This window comes from Nelumbo lutea, chromosome 4 (assembly GCF_056320005.1).
Source record: "Nelumbo lutea isolate HS-2025 chromosome 4, American lotus-T2T, whole genome shotgun sequence".
NCBI classification, from domain to species: Eukaryota; Viridiplantae; Streptophyta; class Magnoliopsida; order Proteales; family Nelumbonaceae; genus Nelumbo; species Nelumbo lutea.
In genome coordinates, this window is record NC_142687.1 from 19358184 (window position 1) to 19378023 (window position 19840).

The following is a 19840-nucleotide window of genomic DNA, read 5'->3' on the forward strand; positions in this document are numbered from 1 at the left end:
TTGTGGGGATTGTAGGGCGATAGACAACCAAATAAAGCAACAAGACAAACAAAAAGCTCCAAAGTAAGTCCTTTTTCCCGTAAATATGCTAAGAAGTAAGGGTGCTAATGAAGTTAAACTAAAACCTCAAGAAATCCCATCTTTCCACAGTAAAAAGGGGCCCCACTACTGTCTACTGGTTTTAAGTTGCAGCCAATCTTGTAAAGAATTTCGTAAGATAGGCTCCGAAAAATACTTTACAAGGAATTCCAAAGCGGTAATATGATTAATTAATGTAAAAAGGATTACTGTTTTTAGAGATGGTTGATGTTTGAGTTTGCTGTTGCAGCAAAGCAAGTGTGTCAAGATTTTTATTTTTGTTTTTTTGAGTTTTTAAGTTTTGTACCCAAAAGCAAGGAAGGTGGAGAGAATCTAGAAATGCCCATTTCTTCTTTCACTTCCTCAAAAACCCAGAAATAAATAAACAAATATATATATATATATATATATATATATATATATTAATTAAGAAATCAGAAAAAAAAAGAGAAGAAAAAGTAGAGAATAAAAAGAGACCGGATGTTGACAAATTTCTTGTCACTGTTCTTGGAAGGTCGTTTGTTCGTGTGAAGATTTCTTATCTGGGATCTCTCTCTCTCCATCCCCTTCTTCTTTCAGGGACTGGCCCCAGCAGATCGAAATCTCCATCTTTTCGTCGACCTGATGACGATCTAAGCTCCTTCAATGGCGTTACAGACATACCCACTTCGTTCCCTTCACCCGTTGGGGTCCTCTGCTTTGCGTTCTGGTTCAGGGGATTCTTCTGGTTTCTCCGGTTCATGTTTTGCGTCGTTTATGTCGGGAGTGCGAGTCCAAGGCTGTCAATTTTCATGCAGCGATTTTGGTATCTGCCAGGTTGTCGGGTAATCGAGATTTTGCTGAATCTGTGGCGGATTTTTGAAGAGGGCTGATAGAGGATGTTGGTCTGAGGTATATTTGTTCTTCCAAAAAAAAAAAAAATCCCTTCTAGTTCTAAGTCGAGATTTCTGTGGTGGGTTTTGTATTTGTTGGCTGATCAAAATCGTTTATTTTAAAGTTCCTGTTTCTGGGTCAAAAAATTAAAAGTTCTTCGGTTGGTTTGGGTAATTCGTCCTATGTATTTTTTTAGTACTCCTGTTTATTGCTATTGCTATTGTTTTTTTTTTTTTTTTTCCCATTTTCCTTTGATGAATTTTGATGGATGATTTGAGTGTTTGGCTTAGACTGGGTTCTTTTGTTTGGATTTGCATTCTTTTATTGTTCACGGGGAATGTGTTTTTCGCTATTTCCTTTTTTTTTTTTTCCCAATCTGGGTTTTCCTTCTTGAAATTAAGAAGTAAAATGATTACAACTTTCCCCTTTCTGATGAAACGATTTATGAGGTTATAGCATATCGTCATCTTGTTTGTGATGCTTAATATGCTTTCATCGATGTGAGCCTCCTCCTTCTCTTTTATCTGGAGCTATTTTGAGATTTAAAATATCTGAGAACATTCTTAAACAGAGTTCCTATTCGAAATTTCTGGTCACTGTTGAGAATGGGTTTTTTTAATTTTTATTATTCCTTACTGCTTTTACTATTAAAATAGTTCTTTGACTTCCTTTTTATGTATATGATCGGCATGGGAGATTGAAGAAATTGCCTTTCGTTTTTGCTTTCTCATTAATCATTAATGCTTCATTTGGTTTTTGAGCGACTGGTTTTGATTGATTACTTCGTGGCCCTAATTCTCACTTGCTATCCACAATAGAAATGCTCTTGTGGCTTCTTTTATTTTTTCATCAGGAAATCCTTTCGTGTTATTCTCAAAGTGTTGGACTAGTTTAACGAGTTTACTACTGGTTCTTTTTCTAGTATTGTGGCTTCATGGTGGCAATGCACGAACTTTAGTCAAATGAATTATACTAATCAAACACTAAGTTTGTGCTTACTTTAACAATCCACAGAGCAGTACAACAGATAAATTTTCTTTAACCATGTTCTCCATGGGCAGAGTAGCCATTACAGTTGAAGTTCACCTTATTCTATGTATTGGCTTATATTTCATGGTTTGGGCCTTTAGGCTGGCCGTAAGCACTTCAATTCTTGCCTATCTACAAAACTCTCTACTAGACCACCTGTGTAGGGATGAAATTCACCATGATTAAATCAGTGTTGAATGGTAGTGGACACAATAGCCAGAATCCAACATGTAGTAGGACCTTGAAGTTAGACTCAACAAAATGGAAAAAAAGATGGTCTTAGGGGCATGTCCAAATTCGTTAATTTCTATTAAAGAATTTCCATATTCTGTCAATGCATCATCAGATATAGAAGATGCATAAGGAAATCTAAAAGTTTCTGTCACCTAGAAATATTCTGAGGAAACATGGAACTTCATCTTAGCTCAGTGTTTTGATCTTGTCCAAAATGAGAATTTTGGGTATTTTTAACAGCTGTGAGCCTGTGACATCTTATGCTATTGTTAGTAGGATATGATATTAGTTTTTTTGAAGATAAGGCTGTGTTTGGTTGCAGTGCAAATTTATTTGCACTAGTACAAATGCATGGGAGTGCAAATGTAAAAAATGCAATTTGTTTAATTTTGTTTTGGGTTTTACTTTATTCTGCTTTATGTCTTAATTTACTTCATTTGTACTGCAATCAAACAAAATAAGCTAAAATTTGAAACAAAAATAGGTCAGAATTTACACTCAAATCATTTGCACTGCCATGGTTTTGCATCAGTGCAAATTTATTTGCATTTCAACCAAACACAACCTAAGGATCAATTTGGAAAGAGTACAGATACAAATATGTATGGTATAAATACATACAGAATAATACAAAATATAAGGTTTTGCAGTCTACATATTTGTATTTGTACTCCTTCCAAACTGAGCCTAAGTGATTTTTCAAGGTTTATGTCTTGGCAAATTTAATTAAATTTCCAAAATGATACATATTTTTTATAGTATGATTTGTTAGAAAATATCATCCTTCATATTTTTAAAAGTCTATATTCTATAGAATATATTTAAAAGTGATCATAGAGTATCAGGCGTTGTATCTGATATATATATATATATATATCATATTTGATACCAGTACACTAAGCATGTACAATTATCTAGGTATCATAGCTCCACACAGTTGCTCCACTTTAAAATATGGTGACTCAGGTTCAAACTCTAGAATTCTAGATTTCATTTTAAAGTATAGATGATTTGGATATCACATAGGACTGCAATAACTAGAAGTGGAATAGCGTAATCTTTCTTATAATATATGCCGTTTTTGTGGGCCTTTAAGGTGTTCAAGAACTGTTGATTTTGATATTGTTTTATGTCCAATGAAGAAGGTTGTCGCCTGATATTGAACTTTTCCTTGCTTATTATTGGTAGGAAAACAAAATGAAGTAAAAAAAGGAAACAAATTTAGGATTCAATAATTCCAATAAAAGAGTACAATATAGGAAATTTGGGAGGCATAAAACATGCTTAGTTCATCTAGAGCAAGAAGAATTAGGAAAATACGACATAACATGCTGTGTCTGTGGTCATTCAAAATGCTACATTTTTTTATAACTAACTAGTCAACACTACATTGAAAATTAATAAAATTCATCTGGTCAAAAATAATTTTGCAACTGAAATACATCTATACCTACTTGGCTGTATTGAGAACCATTTATTATAAATGACTTGTCAAAAAAAAAAAAAGAACCATTTGTTATAAATGGTTCCAAAATGGAGCCAAATCTTTTATTTTAGACAACTTAGAAAGCCATGTAATGTTATCTTATATTGTTGTTGTTGTTGTTGTTATTCATGCATAAATTTTGTGGATTTTCATGTCCACAAAATTGGACTGCTGTTATACTGGTTTGTCTTCATCATTTTCCCCTTAATGGACAAGTAAGCTTACTTGATGGACAAGTCAGCTTACAATTATCAATTGGACTGCTGTTATACTGGTTTGTCTTCATCATTTTCCCCTTAATGTTGCTATACCTTCTGCATTTGCATATTAGACAAAGATTTTTCTGTAGTATGTTCTGTCGCTCTCTCTTCTTTACATTGTGAAAGGCAAACCATCTGTTGTCATTCAATTCAGTTCCTCTGTGTTATTTTCTTAATAAAGCTGAAAATGTAGTTCTGTAACTTTTAGTTCTATGGTTAATTGTTTCATTCATTTTCTAAGTCATTTTTTTTTGAGTATGTGGCAGGTATGGGAACAAAAGTACAGTGTAAAAGCTACTTGCCAGGATATTACTCCATGAGGGATCTTAACGAGGATGCTAACAGTGGTAGCTGGCCCCTATATTATGAGGATAAAAATTTGAGAAGTGGGCAGCACTACAATAGTTTCTTGCCAAGACCTACTACAGATGGATATTTGGGCTATGACAAGGAAGTACTAAAGCAGACAATGCTTATGCATGAATCTATATTCAGGAAGCAGGTATGCTCTGGACTAGGAAATCTGGTCACCTCTTACATTCTAGATGTGTGATGTAACATGATATTTCAAAATTTCTTGGGTACCTGTTAGAATATGCAACTTGTGTTTTAATGAATAGAGTTCCTTGAGTAAGTGGTATAGCTTTTCTTGGTTTTAAAATGAAAAGACCCTTCATTTGGCATCAGCTATTACTATCTGAGTTGAAAGTATCAGTTTTCTTGAGTACTCAATTTAATAGTTAAATCTATTCAAATGTGAATTGTAATTCAGGTCCATGAACTTCATCGCCTTTATAGAATACAAAGAGACTTGATGGATGAACTTAAAATGAAAACATTGCATAAGTATATATTACCAGCGGAGACCACACAGTCATGTCTCTTTTCATCTCAAATGTCATCTGAAGATTCTCAGAAGATGTGGCACATCTCCAACTTGCCTTTGGTGAATTCTGCCTGTAGTAGAGCATCAGTGTCTGGTACTGACAAAATGCAACCGCCTTTTAGTTTTTGTAAAGACAACAACATGCAAGTTGATCTTGCTCCAACCCAAAATGGGGATAGTTCAAAAGATTGCAAGTTGTTGGAGTCTAAATCCAAGAAATTTCCAAGAAAGGTGTTTGACCTTCAACTTCCAGCTGATGAATACATTGACAGTGAAGGAGAGACACTGGAAGAAGAAAAGGTTTCTGAAATTTCTGTGGTGGCAAATTATACTCAGAGAAACTCTGGCATTGCACCTGACCGTGATGTAAATCTGTCTCTTGGAAGCAGTAGGAACCATAGTAGTCAAGGGGAGTCTTCAAGATCTGAATCAAGCTTACGAAGCAAACACCATGGTTTGGCAGATTTGAATGAACCCATCCAGGTTGAGGAAGTAACAGATTCAGCTCCTGTTGATTTTCTGCACCCTGTCAACTGCCACAAGGAGATTAAAGGTCAGAATTTGCCCACTGTGCCAAATTCAGGCTTGAAAGGTTCACCTAGGGATTTTTTCAAAGATACACAGAAGGGAAGGAGCAATGAAACTTCTTCAAACATTCAAAATCAAGAAAATGAGGGAAGAAAACGGGAATGGCTATCTTACAACCTTGAAGCTGGTAAGGGCACTTCATATAATTGCCTAAATTTCAGATCACTTTTGTCTTTTATTTATGTTTATCTCCTTTTTCAGAAAAAATACTTCATACACAATCAATTTTAGCAGTTATTCTGCAAATAACCTGATTCCCTTGTTTGGTCTTAGGAGCAAAAGTTCAAGAACGATGGAATTAATTCTCAGTTTAAGTTGGTTTGAAGTCCATTTATGTATGTGCATGTTTTGGCTGCAAGAGGGGGGAAGGGAAGCCAATAAGTTTAATAGAATTGAAAGGTTTGAAGTCCATTTTGAGTTGTGTTTTTATTATCCCAAAAGGTGCCGAAATCTGACTTTTCATCCAAATTTTGTTTATTGGAAGGGAGCATCTAGAAGAAAATGACAATGGTTACCGAAGTGGTAGAGGAACAGGGATTCCTAGGTAGTAGTTGGGTGGATAAATTCACAAGACATAAGGCCCTTGGGCACTTTGGCATGTAATTAGATCATTGACTGCCGGGTTCAGTGTGCTTGTTTTATTGGGTTCCTAGATCTGTAAACTTTATGGCAGATGGATTATAATTAGAGATGGGGTTGGGATGGCTAAATTGCATTAGGAACCATTATAATGGGCTAACCTGTTAAAATCTAAGGCCTTTGTATCTCTCTTTTTCATTGTTCTTATTTGTTCTGTGATATAGACATATGGTAATCGTTATCTACACCATGTTCCCCTTGTCTAAAGAAAAGTAAGTATTTGATATAGGAAAACAATCTTGATTTGTCTAGAAAACCTGGAAGATTAAGTGAATGTCTTGAGTACCAAATGTATTGATTTGTTGACAGATGGTGATACACTCTTATTTGCACTTCAACGCTCTATTTTGTGAAATTCCACAATATGTACTTAGTAACAAGTTGTCTTCAGCTTCTTGTTGATTTGGATTGTTCTTTTATAACTGATTTATTATGCGGAATTGTGGCTGTTTCCTTTTACAGGGCAAAGTAATAGCAACCTGAAGCCTTTACCTCAAGGTGTCCATTCAGAAAATTTACTGGCATCATCCGCACCAATTCAAGTTGAGCTTAAGAAAGCTCATGAATTTCCACGGTTTCTTATATCGGATCACGATAAGAAAGAACCATGGAGAGAAAAAGCAATATGTAGTTTAGGAATCTCTGATAAAGATCAAAATCTACCCAATTTTAACCATCCATATCCAGTTGTTTCTCAGTCTGATATGGCCAATTTTGGAGTACCTTCAGCTTCATCTTGGAGAAGACCAATGTGTAGCTTGAGTCAGAAGAATCCGATAGCAGTTGAAGCACTCCCATGTGTCAACCCATTTGCTCCTTTGAGTAACAATTCCAAATCGTCACTTGAAGGCTCTGGGCTTATTGAAGACAAATGGCATCTTAATGGCAATTTGAGATTGAACCCAAATTTTGGAAGTGAGATATCCCATAAAAGAAATGGCTTTTGCCATGGATCCCAGTTGGAGTCCAAGCCATTACAGATTTGTTCCCCTTCAGTTGGCTTTGATTATCTGAACTGCAGTAATGAGAAGGCATTAACTTCTGAAAACTTTGAAAACCATGGTTCTGTGAAGCGTTACAAGGGTTCAGACTTCGTTGATGTTAAGACTGCAAAGGATAGGAATTTGAATATGGTGCTTCCAAGTGGCTTTAACGATACAGTGGTTCCCCAGCGAGATCTTGTGATTATAGATGGAGAAAGGAAGCATGAAGATCCTTCAGCTGTCTTGCCTTGGCTTAGAGGAAAACCAGCTTGCAATGACATGACCCCCAAAGCAAGGGGAAATTCAGGGAGAATGGGATTGGATTTCTTACAAGTCAATTATCAACACTTTTCTGACAAAGTTGAAGCAGGAAATGGTCCCAGTCTGCATTATGTACATGATACTGAGCCTAAGAGTGTTAAGGTGGCTGACAGACTCGGTGATAAAAAGATACTTGGTGTTCCCATTTTTGAAAAGCCATGTGCTTCCAACAACCATTCTTCTTTTCAGTTGTCCCCTGCCAAGATTAACCATTACCCATCTAGAGTTGAAGACGTTGAGAATAATGGAAAAGCAACGGTACTTCATATTGACTTGTCTTGTGATCCTATATTGCCTAATTTAGGGGATCATTTTGCCACACAGAATCTGATGGTAGAGAAGGGATCTAATAACACCCTGGCTGCTTCTAGAAATCACATTAATTTGAACTCATGTGCAGATGAGGATGATAATTCATCAGTAGTCTATTTCCAAAGTGAAGCGAAGAAAAATACAACTGGGATAGATTTAGAGATCCCGGCAGTTCCTGAAACTGAGGAAGGTATTCCTACTGGGGACGAGTTTCTGGAAAACCAACTTGAGAAACCTGTTCAGTCATCAGAACATGAGGATGGAGACCCACATGGGGAGCTTATCAGGACTGCTGCAGAAGTTTTAGTTGCCATCTCATCATCCAGCGTTAATAAGCATTTAGAGAATGATAATTGTCATCCATCAGGAACTTCAATGATGGAGACACTCCACTGGTTTGCAGACATAGTTTCTTCTAACATGGATGATCTCCAGAATGAGGTTGACTTAGCCTTGAGGTCTAAGGATAGGTCTAACCAGGAGTCATCTTCCTCAGATGAGAGTGATTACTTTGAAACCATGACATTACAATTGACGGAGCTCAAGGTGGAAGAACGCTGGTGTAAGCCACCAGAGATTCTAAAAGTGGAAGAAACAGGTTCTGCCACTTCATTGCTAAGTCGGCCTAGGAAGGGCCAAGGAAGAAGGGGAAGGCAGCGGAGGGACTTTCAAAGGGATATCCTACCAGGTCTTGCTTCTTTGTCAAGACATGAGGTCACTGAAGACCTTCAGACTATTGGAGGGCTGATGAAAGCTACAGGCTGTCCCTGGGAGACGGGGCTGGCAAAGAGGAATGCTGGTAGAGGTGGATGGCCAAGGGGAAGGAGGCGGTCAAGGGGCCCTACTCCAACCATGGCAGCAAGCATTCCCTGCTCTCCGCCAGAGCAACAACCCAGTAATAGTGAACTCGGACTAGAGGACAGAAGCCTAATAGGATGGGGAAAGACAACTAGACGGCCCCGGCGCCAGAGATGTCCAGCTGGTAACCTTCCTCCTCTTCCTGTTGCCTTAGTATAGAGAGGCACTGTATAATGATTTGAAAATGTCATGGGGAAGGGAGGGTATTGAGGAAACAGAAGTTGTTTCAATGGCTTAGGAGTGAGTGAATTGTGAGTTCCAGGAATTGCCTTTGTACATGTCTTAACCTGAAATTCGGGTGCCTTTGATTTTCTGTGTTTGAGGTTTACCAACTTTGTATAATTCATAAATAATGTTGCATTGCTTCTGAGATATACAGCATTCTCAATCTCGTTGGTTTGGGTATTGGGTGTTAACGTTTAGGATCATTACTGTCTTTATGGAGCACCCTGGGAGTCAAAACTTATTCTAATCTCTTCTGGTTTTAGCTCAAGATAATGGCGCTTAAGTCAACAATTTGAGAGGCTTTGAGTAAAATGTAGAGATTGAGAAGACTTGAAATCTTTTTTTTTTTTGGGTTACAAAAAGAGGGATGGCTACTTCACACGGGGTGTTGCTCTCCCCCAATAATCTGGGGATGATGCTAAGTTAAGGTCTTGTTCATTCAGCTTGTTCTTTGTCTATTATGTCGGCTGAATCCCTTTCTCATAGCCCATCGTATTCTAAGAATCAAGATATTTTGGGTGATCCAATTGAACAAAAAATGTAATATAGTTAATCTGCAGTTGTTAAGATGCCAACTTAATACAGAATTCATTAATTGGACAATTGGGTTTGGTGGATGTTTATCTTCCACACAGGACTCTGATCCCATCACAATCACACAAGACAATTAATTGGTTTCTAACTTTGAAGGAGTCAAAAGCTAAACAGCAAGGTACTCCTCACTGGACTAACCTAAGCTCAGAATAATCTTGCCCCCGTCACCAAACGATCCTGAAAGAACACGGAAAAAAAAAACATTATTTCCCGAAAAAAATAAAAAAATAAAGGAAGGTTGAAGAATAAAAAGCAGAGTGCAGAGATAAGGCTGATAAGCACTAGGCTGTACGATCTCTTTTCTGAGTTCTCTCCTCTCAGTAGATGAAAAGAATAAGAACCAACTGTACGTTCCACTCTCGACTCTCGAGTGTGTTGTGTACAAAGATGTCATCATGTTCATGTTCATGTTCATGGATAGATACTGATGTGATGACGAATGGACTAATCAGAAAATCTCCACTTTCCAGTTTACATCATGCCAAGTAGAAGAAGACCCAATGCACTTGATGCCCATGTTTCCCTTTCTTGACCGTCTCCATCCATCTCCCATGTATCTTTTGACCATTTGCCTTCCTCTTTTTCGCTACTTTGGTTTGGGCAATGTTATCAATCTGTTTGGTATTTAGTCTTTACATACAACAGTCAGCATTATATATTCTAATTCTAATATTCTATGCAAGTAGGAGGGGTGTCGATGGTATTCCAAAATTCGATTTGGAATTTAGCATTCGATAATTTGAATTTGAAACGAATCAGATAATTCAAATATTATAATTGGTTGAATTTGGATATCGCATTCATACCATTTAAGTAATTAAGTTAAATTTAGATATGATTTGATTTGATTTGATAAATATCAGAATTTGATTGATTATTTAATTTATATATAATATAAAATATTTATTAATTATCTAAAATAATTAATTGGTCAAATTTAAATTAAATAGAATATTCAAATATTTAATTGAATTTAAATTTAAACGTTGATTTTCAATATCTGTCGGATATCTAGTCCAATTTGGATATTGAACTATTTAATTTAAGTCAAATTCATATATTGCCTCGTTCGGTTTGATCTGTTTACACCCATCACCCAGCAAAAAAGGGTTCCAGTTGAACTAAGTATTGTCCACGTGGCATCTTCTTCATGTGCTGCCACTTGTCAAAATAAATCCCTTTTCTTGTGGCTATTTCTTATTTGTGCATAAACAGATATTCTTTATGGTCATTGATAATATAGACATTAGGTCAGCAACTCAGGCTAGTGTGTTACCTTATACCATACCAAACCAAGCTAGACTCCTAGCCGGTGGGCCTTATGGGGCTTCAGTCCACACCGGTTATAGGTCAAGTGTCCCGTGGGCCGGACCCAAAATTTTGAGATCCACTCACTTGTCGAACGCTTGCGAGTTGTGAACGGGCTATAGAATTAGAGAGTAGAAAGAAACTCAAACTCAAAACAGCTATTAGGCTATTTAAGCCTGTTATTATGTTACCCAATGACTGTAGGAGGAAATGGCGGGAATTATTGCTGCTCTGGATCAGTGGATCTTCCGAGTTCTGATCATCAAAATGGAACGCAGGATTAGGTGATTAAAAGGGGAAAAGAAAATGAATGCGATCTCGTTGTCGTTGTTGCGCAGACGTGCGCTTTGCCTCAAGAAGTCTCCTCATCGTTTTGGGTCTTTTACCGAAACTGGCCCCGAACAGCGGCTAGAGCCTCTTGAAGTTGATCGGACAATAGCTTCTATTGATTCCATCAATTCGAATCCCTGGTTTTCCCTGTTGAATCTCTGCCACAGTATAAATTTTGTCAAGAAAATACACGGCTTGCTGCTAGTCCATGGATTAGCGGGTGACCTTCTCTGCCAAACAAAATTGGTTAGTTTGTATGGTTCCTTCGGGGATGTCGAGTGCGCTCGCTTGGTTTTTGATAGGATAAGAAACCCAGATCTATATTCATGGAAGGTGATGATCAGATGGTACTTCCTTAATGATTGTTATTCGGAAATAATCCCGTTTTATACCTGTATGAGACAATGTCTAAGAGAGTTGGATAACATTGTTTTCTCTATTGTGTTGAAGACGTGCACTGAACTGCATGATATAGACGAAGGGAGGAAACTCCACTCCCATGTTGTAAAAGTAGGGAATCCTGACAGTTTCGTATTGACGGGTCTCATAGACATGTATGCCAAATGCGGAGAAGTTGAATGTTCTCGTAGTGTGTTCGAGGAAATTCTTGATAGGAATGTGGTCTCTTGGACATCTATGGTCATGGGATATGTTCAGAATGATTTCTCAATAGAAGGGTTGGTTTTATTCAATCAGATGAGACGTGAACTGATTGAAGCTAACCAATTTACAGTGGGGGGCTTACTCACAGCATGCATCAAGTTAGGTGCCTTACATCAAGGCAAATGGGTCCATGGGTACATAATTAAGCAAGGCATAGAATTCAATTCATTTGTGGTAACCACCCTCCTAGACATGTATACCAAGTGTGGGGTTGTCAAGGATGCTCGTTCTGTATTTGATGAACTGTCCACCATCGATCTTGTCTCATGGACAGCTATGATTGTTGGTTATACCCAGAGAAGCTACCCTCATGAAGCATTGAAACTATTTACAGACAAGAAATGGGAAGATCTCTTGCCCAATTCCATTACCATTGCAAGTGTTCTTTCTGCATGTGCACAGATGGGCAATTCAAATATTGGTAGGTCAGTTCACAGTCTTGGGATTAAACTAGGATTACTTGATGGTACAGTAAAGAATGCCCTCGTGGATATGTATGCAAAATGTCATATGATTGGAGGCGCACGTTCTATATTCCAGACAATATTGGACAAGGACGTGGTTGCATGGAATTCAATGATCAGCGGTTATTCCCAAAATGGGTCTTATTGTGAAGCACTGTCACTTTTTCGTCAGATGAGAGATATTGTCTCGCCAGATGCCGTTACAGTGGTGAGTGTCCTGTCTGCTTGTGTGTGCTTAGGTGCTCTGCGTGTTGGTTGTTCAATTCATGCTTACGCAGTGAAGCAAGGCCTTCTATTGTCCAATGTCTATGTTGGAACTTCCCTTGTCAATTTTTATGCTAAATGTGGGGATACAGGATCTGCCCGCAGAGCTTTTGATGAGATGGCATTGAAGAATACAGTGACATGGAGTGCCATGGTGGCTGGGTATGGCATGCATGGGGATGCTAGGGAGTCCCTTTCACTTTTTAGTGAGATGTTGGGTGAAAGTTTGGAACCCAATGAAGTGATCTTCACAAGCATTTTATCAGCTTGTAGCCACACGGGGATGGTTGGAGAAGGGTGGAGGTACTTCGATTCCATGTGTCAGGAGTATAATTTCACTCCTTCCATGAAGCATTATGCTTGTATGGTTGATCTACTATCTCGTGCTGGGAAGTTGGAAGAAGCCTTGGCATTTATAGAGAGGATGCCGGTTCAACCAGATGTAAGTGTCTTTGGAGCCTTGCTCCATGGATGTAGACTCCATTCAAGGTTGGATATTGGAGAGGTGGCAATTAGGAGGATGTTAGAGCTACAGCCTAATGGTGCAGGGTACTATGTACTCATATCTAATTTGTATGCTTCAGATGGAAGATGGGAAAAAGCCAATGAATTGAGGGAGTTGATGAAAGAACGTGGCTTGAGCAAGTCCCCTGGGTGTAGCCTAGTGGAGGTGGACTACAGCAACAAGTTCACTGACTTGAGGGTGGCATCTTTCGTTTAACTGCATCAATGGTTGTGTATGTTTTTTCTAGCCAAAGAGAGTCTTTATCACAAAGTTGGGAGGAAACAAGAATGGTAACATGCTATGCATGAGTACTCACCCTGAGCATGCTCAAAGATATTCAGGAGGATGATCTTCCAAATATTGGATCTCAGTTTGGTCGGAGACATGCTTTAGAGTTCAGATCAAGCACATACTCTATAATATCATGCTGAGGAATCAATACAGTCTATTTATGGGTGCAGCATGAAAATTGGAATGTATATTTGGAAATCGTCAATTTACATGCCTTCTAAACATTACAGAGAAGAACAATTTCGAATTCTTTCAATGAGCAGGGCCATTTCCACCTGAAACACGCATGGAGAAATTAAATACAGCTGTTTAAGGGTGTACCTCCATCTGCAACTACCATGCACATGAGCTCATTCATAGTCACAGGGTAGAAAGCATCACCACTTAGCTTCTTTTCAATCCTCATATTACAATTTTGATGAATTTCTTTTCCTTTCCCGTTACATTACCACTGTTTCTTATTTTCCTTTTCTTCTTAGGATGTTGTTTGGGGATGAGATGAGTTCGCAAGAACCACTGCTTTGACTGTCCCGAGGATGTATATTACTGTATATTCAAAAAGGAGCATGATAATGTGTGTTCTGTTACAACTTACAAGATTAACAATGACATACTGGCATGTAAACCCTACTAAATTATCTGATCTTTGATGACAAAAATATTTGGAACTGAAACGATGTCTTCCACAAGTTTCCTAATGTTTCAATGGTGTGCAGCTAGGGGTGTCAGTTGGACTGGATTTGATCCAATCTGATCCAATCCAATATGAGTCCATTACAGATGGATCAGGTCCAATCCAATCTGATGAATACCTGGATCACTTTGGACCAGTCTAATTCAATGTTTGGACCGGCCAATTTGTTCAAATTGGCTTTAATTAGATTGGTTCCAACCCAAACCTGGTCTATTGACACCTGCATTCTTATCTTCTAGCAATAGATTGGATATTGGTTCAATCTGACCCAATCCAATATAAATCCATTACGGATGGACTGAGTCCAATAAAATCCAATAAATACCTTGGACCATTAAGTCTGGACAGATCCAATCCAATCTGTCCAAATCAATTTTGATTTGGACGGGTCCAACCCAAAACCAGTCCACTGACACCCCTATCTGCAGCTCTACTCATGATACCAGGCCAATCATGGTGCATGTCAATTCTGTATAATCCAATATTTCAAATTTAGAAAGGGTAAGTTACTTATACTACCTCTGGATTTCAGTCAAATATTGATGATTTAGCTGAATGCGATAGCTGTTTGGCAGGTTGTGGAACCAATAACTGGCGTGGGGTGTTATCATTGATTCCACAACCTGCTACATAGTAATGCGTTCAAAAAATCCGAATTCGGATATAGGATGATGTGGTCCCCACTTTATATGAGAATTGAGATAGGAGGAAGGTGGTGCAAATTCTGCATCAGTTTTTCGGATGACAAAATTTACACTACTAGTGAATGCAAAACTTAGAAAAAAGTACAAATTTTGTATGATAAGAATGCAAACCATAGGCTCAGTTGGAGAAGGGTATAAACACCAATATGTACAGTGAATGCAAATTTTACAAATATAGTATACAAGGTCTTGCACTATACAAAATTTGCACTATACAAATGCAGATACATAGAGTACAAAACCTTGTATTTTGTATGTATATGTACTGTACATATTTGTATTTGTACTCTTTCTAAATCCAGCCAATTGCAAAGGGCAAAAGCAAATTCTATGTTACCCAAGTTGGCATCTGGTCTTGGAAAGGTATCAAAGACAAATTGAGCAGATTTTATGTTACCTAACTTGGCATAAGATTCGATAAGTTTGGTGGAAGGAAGAGCATCTCTCTCCCACTCTTCAACCTTCTTTCTCTCCTACTTCCTCTACCTTCCTCGGCCCAGACCAACTCACCCTTGACAGCTCGGCCTGGCTGACCTTTACTCACAGCTTACTGACTTGAGCATCAGAGTGCCTTCCTCGGGGATCTCATCCTCAGGACCTTTGACCATGCTTTGGTTGTAGGCTCTACTCGGTGCACCACCTTGTCCTTTCACCTTGGTTCGTCCAAGTTGGTAAGATTTATCTATTGCACGTTCACCTCAATCCGGACACCATTAGATTTGGATTAGCTCACCTTTAACAGCTCGGCCTGGTTGACCTTTATTTACAGCTTACTGACTTGAGCGTCAAAGTGCCATCCCCAGGGACCCCTGACCATGCTTTGGTTGTAGGTTCTACTTAGTGCACCACCTCGTCCTTCCACCTCAGCTTGTCCAAAAAGTTGGTAGGATTTATCTGTTGCGGGTCTACCTCGGTTCAAATAGCAGAGGCTATGATTGTTCCCACCAACTGCTCGAGCTGTTAGAGACTCCTAGCAGGTTCTTTGACGACCCAAATTCCTAGATATTAGGCTATTTCAAATGCCTCACAAACTAAAGTACCCACCATCAACCCATTAATACATCGTTAGAAACCTTGAGTTAAATTCTCCCTTGATGTAGGCGTACATGGTGAGAATCGTAGTACCTGCCCCGACAAAGACCTGTCAATGGGCCAGGTCTGAGTCATCTGACCCAATGCGTCCATCAGTACTTGCCAAAAGACCATGAGGCTCAAGCTGATTTGAGCTTGATTTGTATATATATATATATGGCTCGATCTCGACTCAAAACTCAGTTTAGACTTTAGATTAAGCCAAGCTTGAATAATAGCTCGTGAAAAAAGCGTATCCACTCCTATACCCTGTATTGGTGGGAAGAAAATGTTTATTCATAACTCAGTTTGGAACTCTGTAAGTCATAAAAGGCCCATTTGGGAGGGCTTTTGTTGATTGAGCTGTGTTGATTGAATCGCTTGAAAGAACCTACCAAATCATCACCCAAACAGAACTTATCATGCACTTGCATTCTGTAATGAACATGAAAGTTGAAATCCGTATGCAAGAGGCGTTTTTCTTTTGGGAAGCCTCTATGCAGCTGATTGGTTAACTAAGTTGGGTCACTTAGTAGGGATCTTCGATGTTAGGGGTGTCAATTGGACTGGATTTGGTCCAATCCGGTCCAGTCCAATGTGAGTCCATTACAAATGGACCTGGTCCAATCCAGTCCAATGAATATTTTGGACCAGTCCAGTGACTGTCCAGTCTGTTCAAATTTCTATTAATTTAGATTGGTTTCAACTCAAACCAGGTCCATTGACACCTATGTTCTTATTTTTTATCAATGGACCAGATATAGACTCAATCCAATATAAATTCATTATGGACGGACCAGGTCCAATCCAATATATCATATTGGTCCGTCCAGTCCATCCAAATTTAATATATCTTATTAGTCCGTCCAATCCATCCAAATGGATTTTAATTTGGACGGAGTCCAACCCAAAACCGGTCCATTGACACCCCTATTTGATGTTGCTCTCTGTTAAGTGGTTTTCTTTGGCAGTGTTTGGAATCAATGTTGTTTCTGAGAGGTGGGTTTTTTTTTTTTTTTCATAAAATGGTGTTGTATAAATATGTTGTTTTCTCTGATTTTTTTTTATTCGGTATCATTAGTGTTACTGTTACATAGTCATTTTTTAATGGTGTGTCAGCATAATGTTCTAGCAACAGTAGAAAAAACACCACGAAAACATTGAAAAGGGCATTCTCTTGGATCACACCTTTCCTGATTTCCAATATGAGAAAATGGCATTGATGCCAAACACCTACTTTATATTTGTTTGTGCGATCGATGCATGAGAAAGAAGACAATCCCACGTTCTTTCATTGTAACTCTTTCCGATCTACCTGGAAAGGAAAAAAAAAATACAGAGAGAGAGATGGTGATTAGAGATGGTGAGGACTAATGTAACTCTTTTCGATCTAACTTAAAACTTATCTCTTCAAACACTAATGGAAACACGAAAGCAATCCAATTAAACCTCTCGATCGGTTCCAATAATCCTCAATCCACCAACTATAGTCTACATTTAGTGTTGTGGCAGAGGTTTAATTTTACGGTAATGAGTAGTGGTAGGGGTTTGATTTCTTTTTGAACGTACGTTGAAGCCAATTTACTATTGTTCATCAATGGCATCGCTGTTCTTGGTGATTAGAGATGGTGAGGACTGAGGAGAGCCCCACCCATTTTTCAGTCTTTCTGTTGCAAAATTTCTGCCTTGGTAAGTGGCCTAATGGATGGGTTCTTATTGAGTGAGTAAACCATCTTGATACCTTTTGAGAAGCCACATATGACATACCCTCTTACAGGTTCAACAATGTTTTAAAATTTGATGTCCCAAAAACACTTGCCACTGAAAAAAACATACTGATTCTCGAATGTAATGAGTTGCTTATGCCAAACTTGGAACTATGTATTTGCCTTAATTGAGGAGCAAATCTTTGTTTGTGTTCAACAAAAAACAATGGTTCGTGGTGAGCTGTTGTGTTAATTGTGTATCTCTACAAATTAACCCGGCCATTACTCAATCCAGTTGATTCATTTCTGTTTCAACTGTTTTTTACTTTAAGCCTTTGAAAATCTTCTGCAACTGATGAAACTGATGAAGGTATGCTTGGTTTTATTGGTATATGCAGCCCCAGAAAGGAAAAGGCCATGACATGTGAAACTTGAAGAGGAGAGCCCCGCCAATTTTGTAACCAACTTGTGGCAGTAAGCCAATCTTTCAAAGAATTGAATAGAATCATGATAATGAAAATCTCTCATATAAAATCATAAGAAAACCCAAATAGCCGATTAGGCCTGTTCATCAAATCGATGAAACTGAGCAAATCGACCAATCCAAATCGATTTTCTAATAATTTGAATAAATTCGGCGGGTTTTGATTTAGTTATTATGTTAACATAAAAGGTCGGGTTGGTTTCGGTTTAGTTATCATGTTAATATTTTATATTTTAAATTAAAATTTTTAATATATGAAAGTGGAAAATGTCTCATATTTCTTAGTTTAAAATATTTTGTATCGTAAACTTTATATTTTAAAATTTAAATTTTTTGAACCAATATACCAAACCAATATGATCCAAGTTTTCACCAATGATTAATTGGTTTTAGGTGACCAACTCTCAAACTTGACCAAATCAATTTTACTGATCAAATAGACTGATCTTATGAAACTGAATGGACCTACGAACACCCCTATAGCCGATGGTGGAACTTAAGACTTGATTAATCAATAAAAGGAGATGTCCTTTTCGTTTAATTTTCCCTGAATTTGACTAGAAACCAAAATAACAAAAATATACAGTATAACAAATAATGCACTGTAGACAAGAAGATCCTAAAAGAACAGTTCTCACATACTGAGTAGTAACACTAGAAGGGATGATCGGTGGGGTGTGAAGTGGGGGTTTGGTACCTGATTTATTTTTGTTTGCAAAAAGATGGTTGTGTTTGGTTCAAATGCAAATAAGTTTATAATGATGCAAAGTTATAGTAATGCAAATGATTTCCGTGCAAATTTTGATTTATTTCAAAATTTGTAATCCCACGTTCTTCCTTAATCCTCCTCTCCCTTTTAAGGATTTCAATGTGAAATTATAAATTTGATAGAGAAGAGAAAAATATACATCTGTATGCAGGTTTGATGCATTTGAGATTCTTTTACCTTCCTGTAACTTGTTTTGTACATCATTCAATATTATTTACAATTTGGAGGCCTATTCAGATGGGCATTCTCTGCTTGGGTGTTTTCCTTCACCGCCACCACCTCCGATGAGGTTTGATTGGGGGAACTTAGAGGCCGATTCAGATGGGCATTCTTTGCTTCTAGGCGTTTTGCTCCTCCATGGCTGCAGCATCTCGTCGTTCCTAGGCGCTTTGCTCCCATTGATGGTTCTGTCTTTTTGCCCCTTTTCTCTTCTGAGCTTCTAAGAAGGGAGATCTTTCCATGCCGGTTCCGCCCTTCTTTCTCTCTCTCCCTCCCTCTCTGATAAATCTCCCGCTGCAATAAGATATAACCAAACGGACACAACGGCCGGTCCATATTTTACACTCTCACTGAACCATCATTTCTCAACCCCATCGGTGTAAAAGTGCATGTACACCGGAAACAAATGCTGCCTTAATGAAGAATTTTTTACCAAAAAAATAAAGGAAATTGGAAGGTGGCTTCTTGAAATATTCATCGATTTTCAGCTTAGGAAGAAAGGACCCACCGAAGAAGAGGTTAATTGGACATGGTTATAGCGATGTTAATCTCGCATCCCAGCTGGGAAACAGAAAGCCAGATGCTGAGATAATTACCAGAGTCATGGGGCCTGAGATGGGATATTTAACAACCCCAATTGTATCGCTTCAATGCGCGCTTCTACTGTTAAGTGGGCGAGGTAGTCTACCCAAAGGGAGGTGTTTTGTCACCTGGCATTGTTTTCGAGCCCACCGATCTCCAAGAAAGACTCAACAGAATGGCGTAACGTTTGATATCATCTCGAGGAATGCACTTTAATTTCTGCCTTGTAGTTGCTCCTTTTTCTCAAGACGAAGGCTAATTTAAAAGAAATTATAAGTGGCGGTTTGAGATCAAAGTAAGACAGAGAAATGAATAAATTCTAAGCACTGCTTTTGTTTTTGGATGACATACAAAAACATCTCCTGAAGTTTCTGACAATCATCAAAACCTTCCTTATATTTTTACTTTAGTAAAAATTTC

At 38.2% G+C, this 19840-nt stretch overlaps 2 protein-coding genes across 2 annotated transcripts; both read left to right on the forward strand.

Moving 5' to 3' along the window:
• The first annotated feature begins 563 nt into the window (after nucleotides 1–563).
• On the forward strand, nucleotides 564–8921 carry LOC148854383 (T-box transcription factor, putative (DUF863)). Its single transcript, XM_088942013.1, has 4 exons — nucleotides 564–969; nucleotides 4227–4462; nucleotides 4733–5561; nucleotides 6536–8921. Exons 2-4 carry the CDS (start codon nucleotides 4229–4231, stop codon nucleotides 8704–8706), a joined length of 3234 nt encoding a protein of 1077 aa, XP_088798139.1. The 5' UTR covers nucleotides 564–969; nucleotides 4227–4228; the 3' UTR covers nucleotides 8707–8921.
• Nucleotides 8922–10654: 1733 nt separating this feature from the next.
• On the forward strand, nucleotides 10655–13826 carry LOC148854384 (Pentatricopeptide repeat (PPR) superfamily protein). The gene has a single exon (XM_088983013.1). It carries the CDS (start codon nucleotides 10981–10983, stop codon nucleotides 13114–13116), a length of 2136 nt encoding a protein of 711 aa, XP_088839139.1. The 5' UTR covers nucleotides 10655–10980; the 3' UTR covers nucleotides 13117–13826.
• The last annotated feature ends 6014 nt before the right edge of the window (nucleotides 13827–19840 follow it).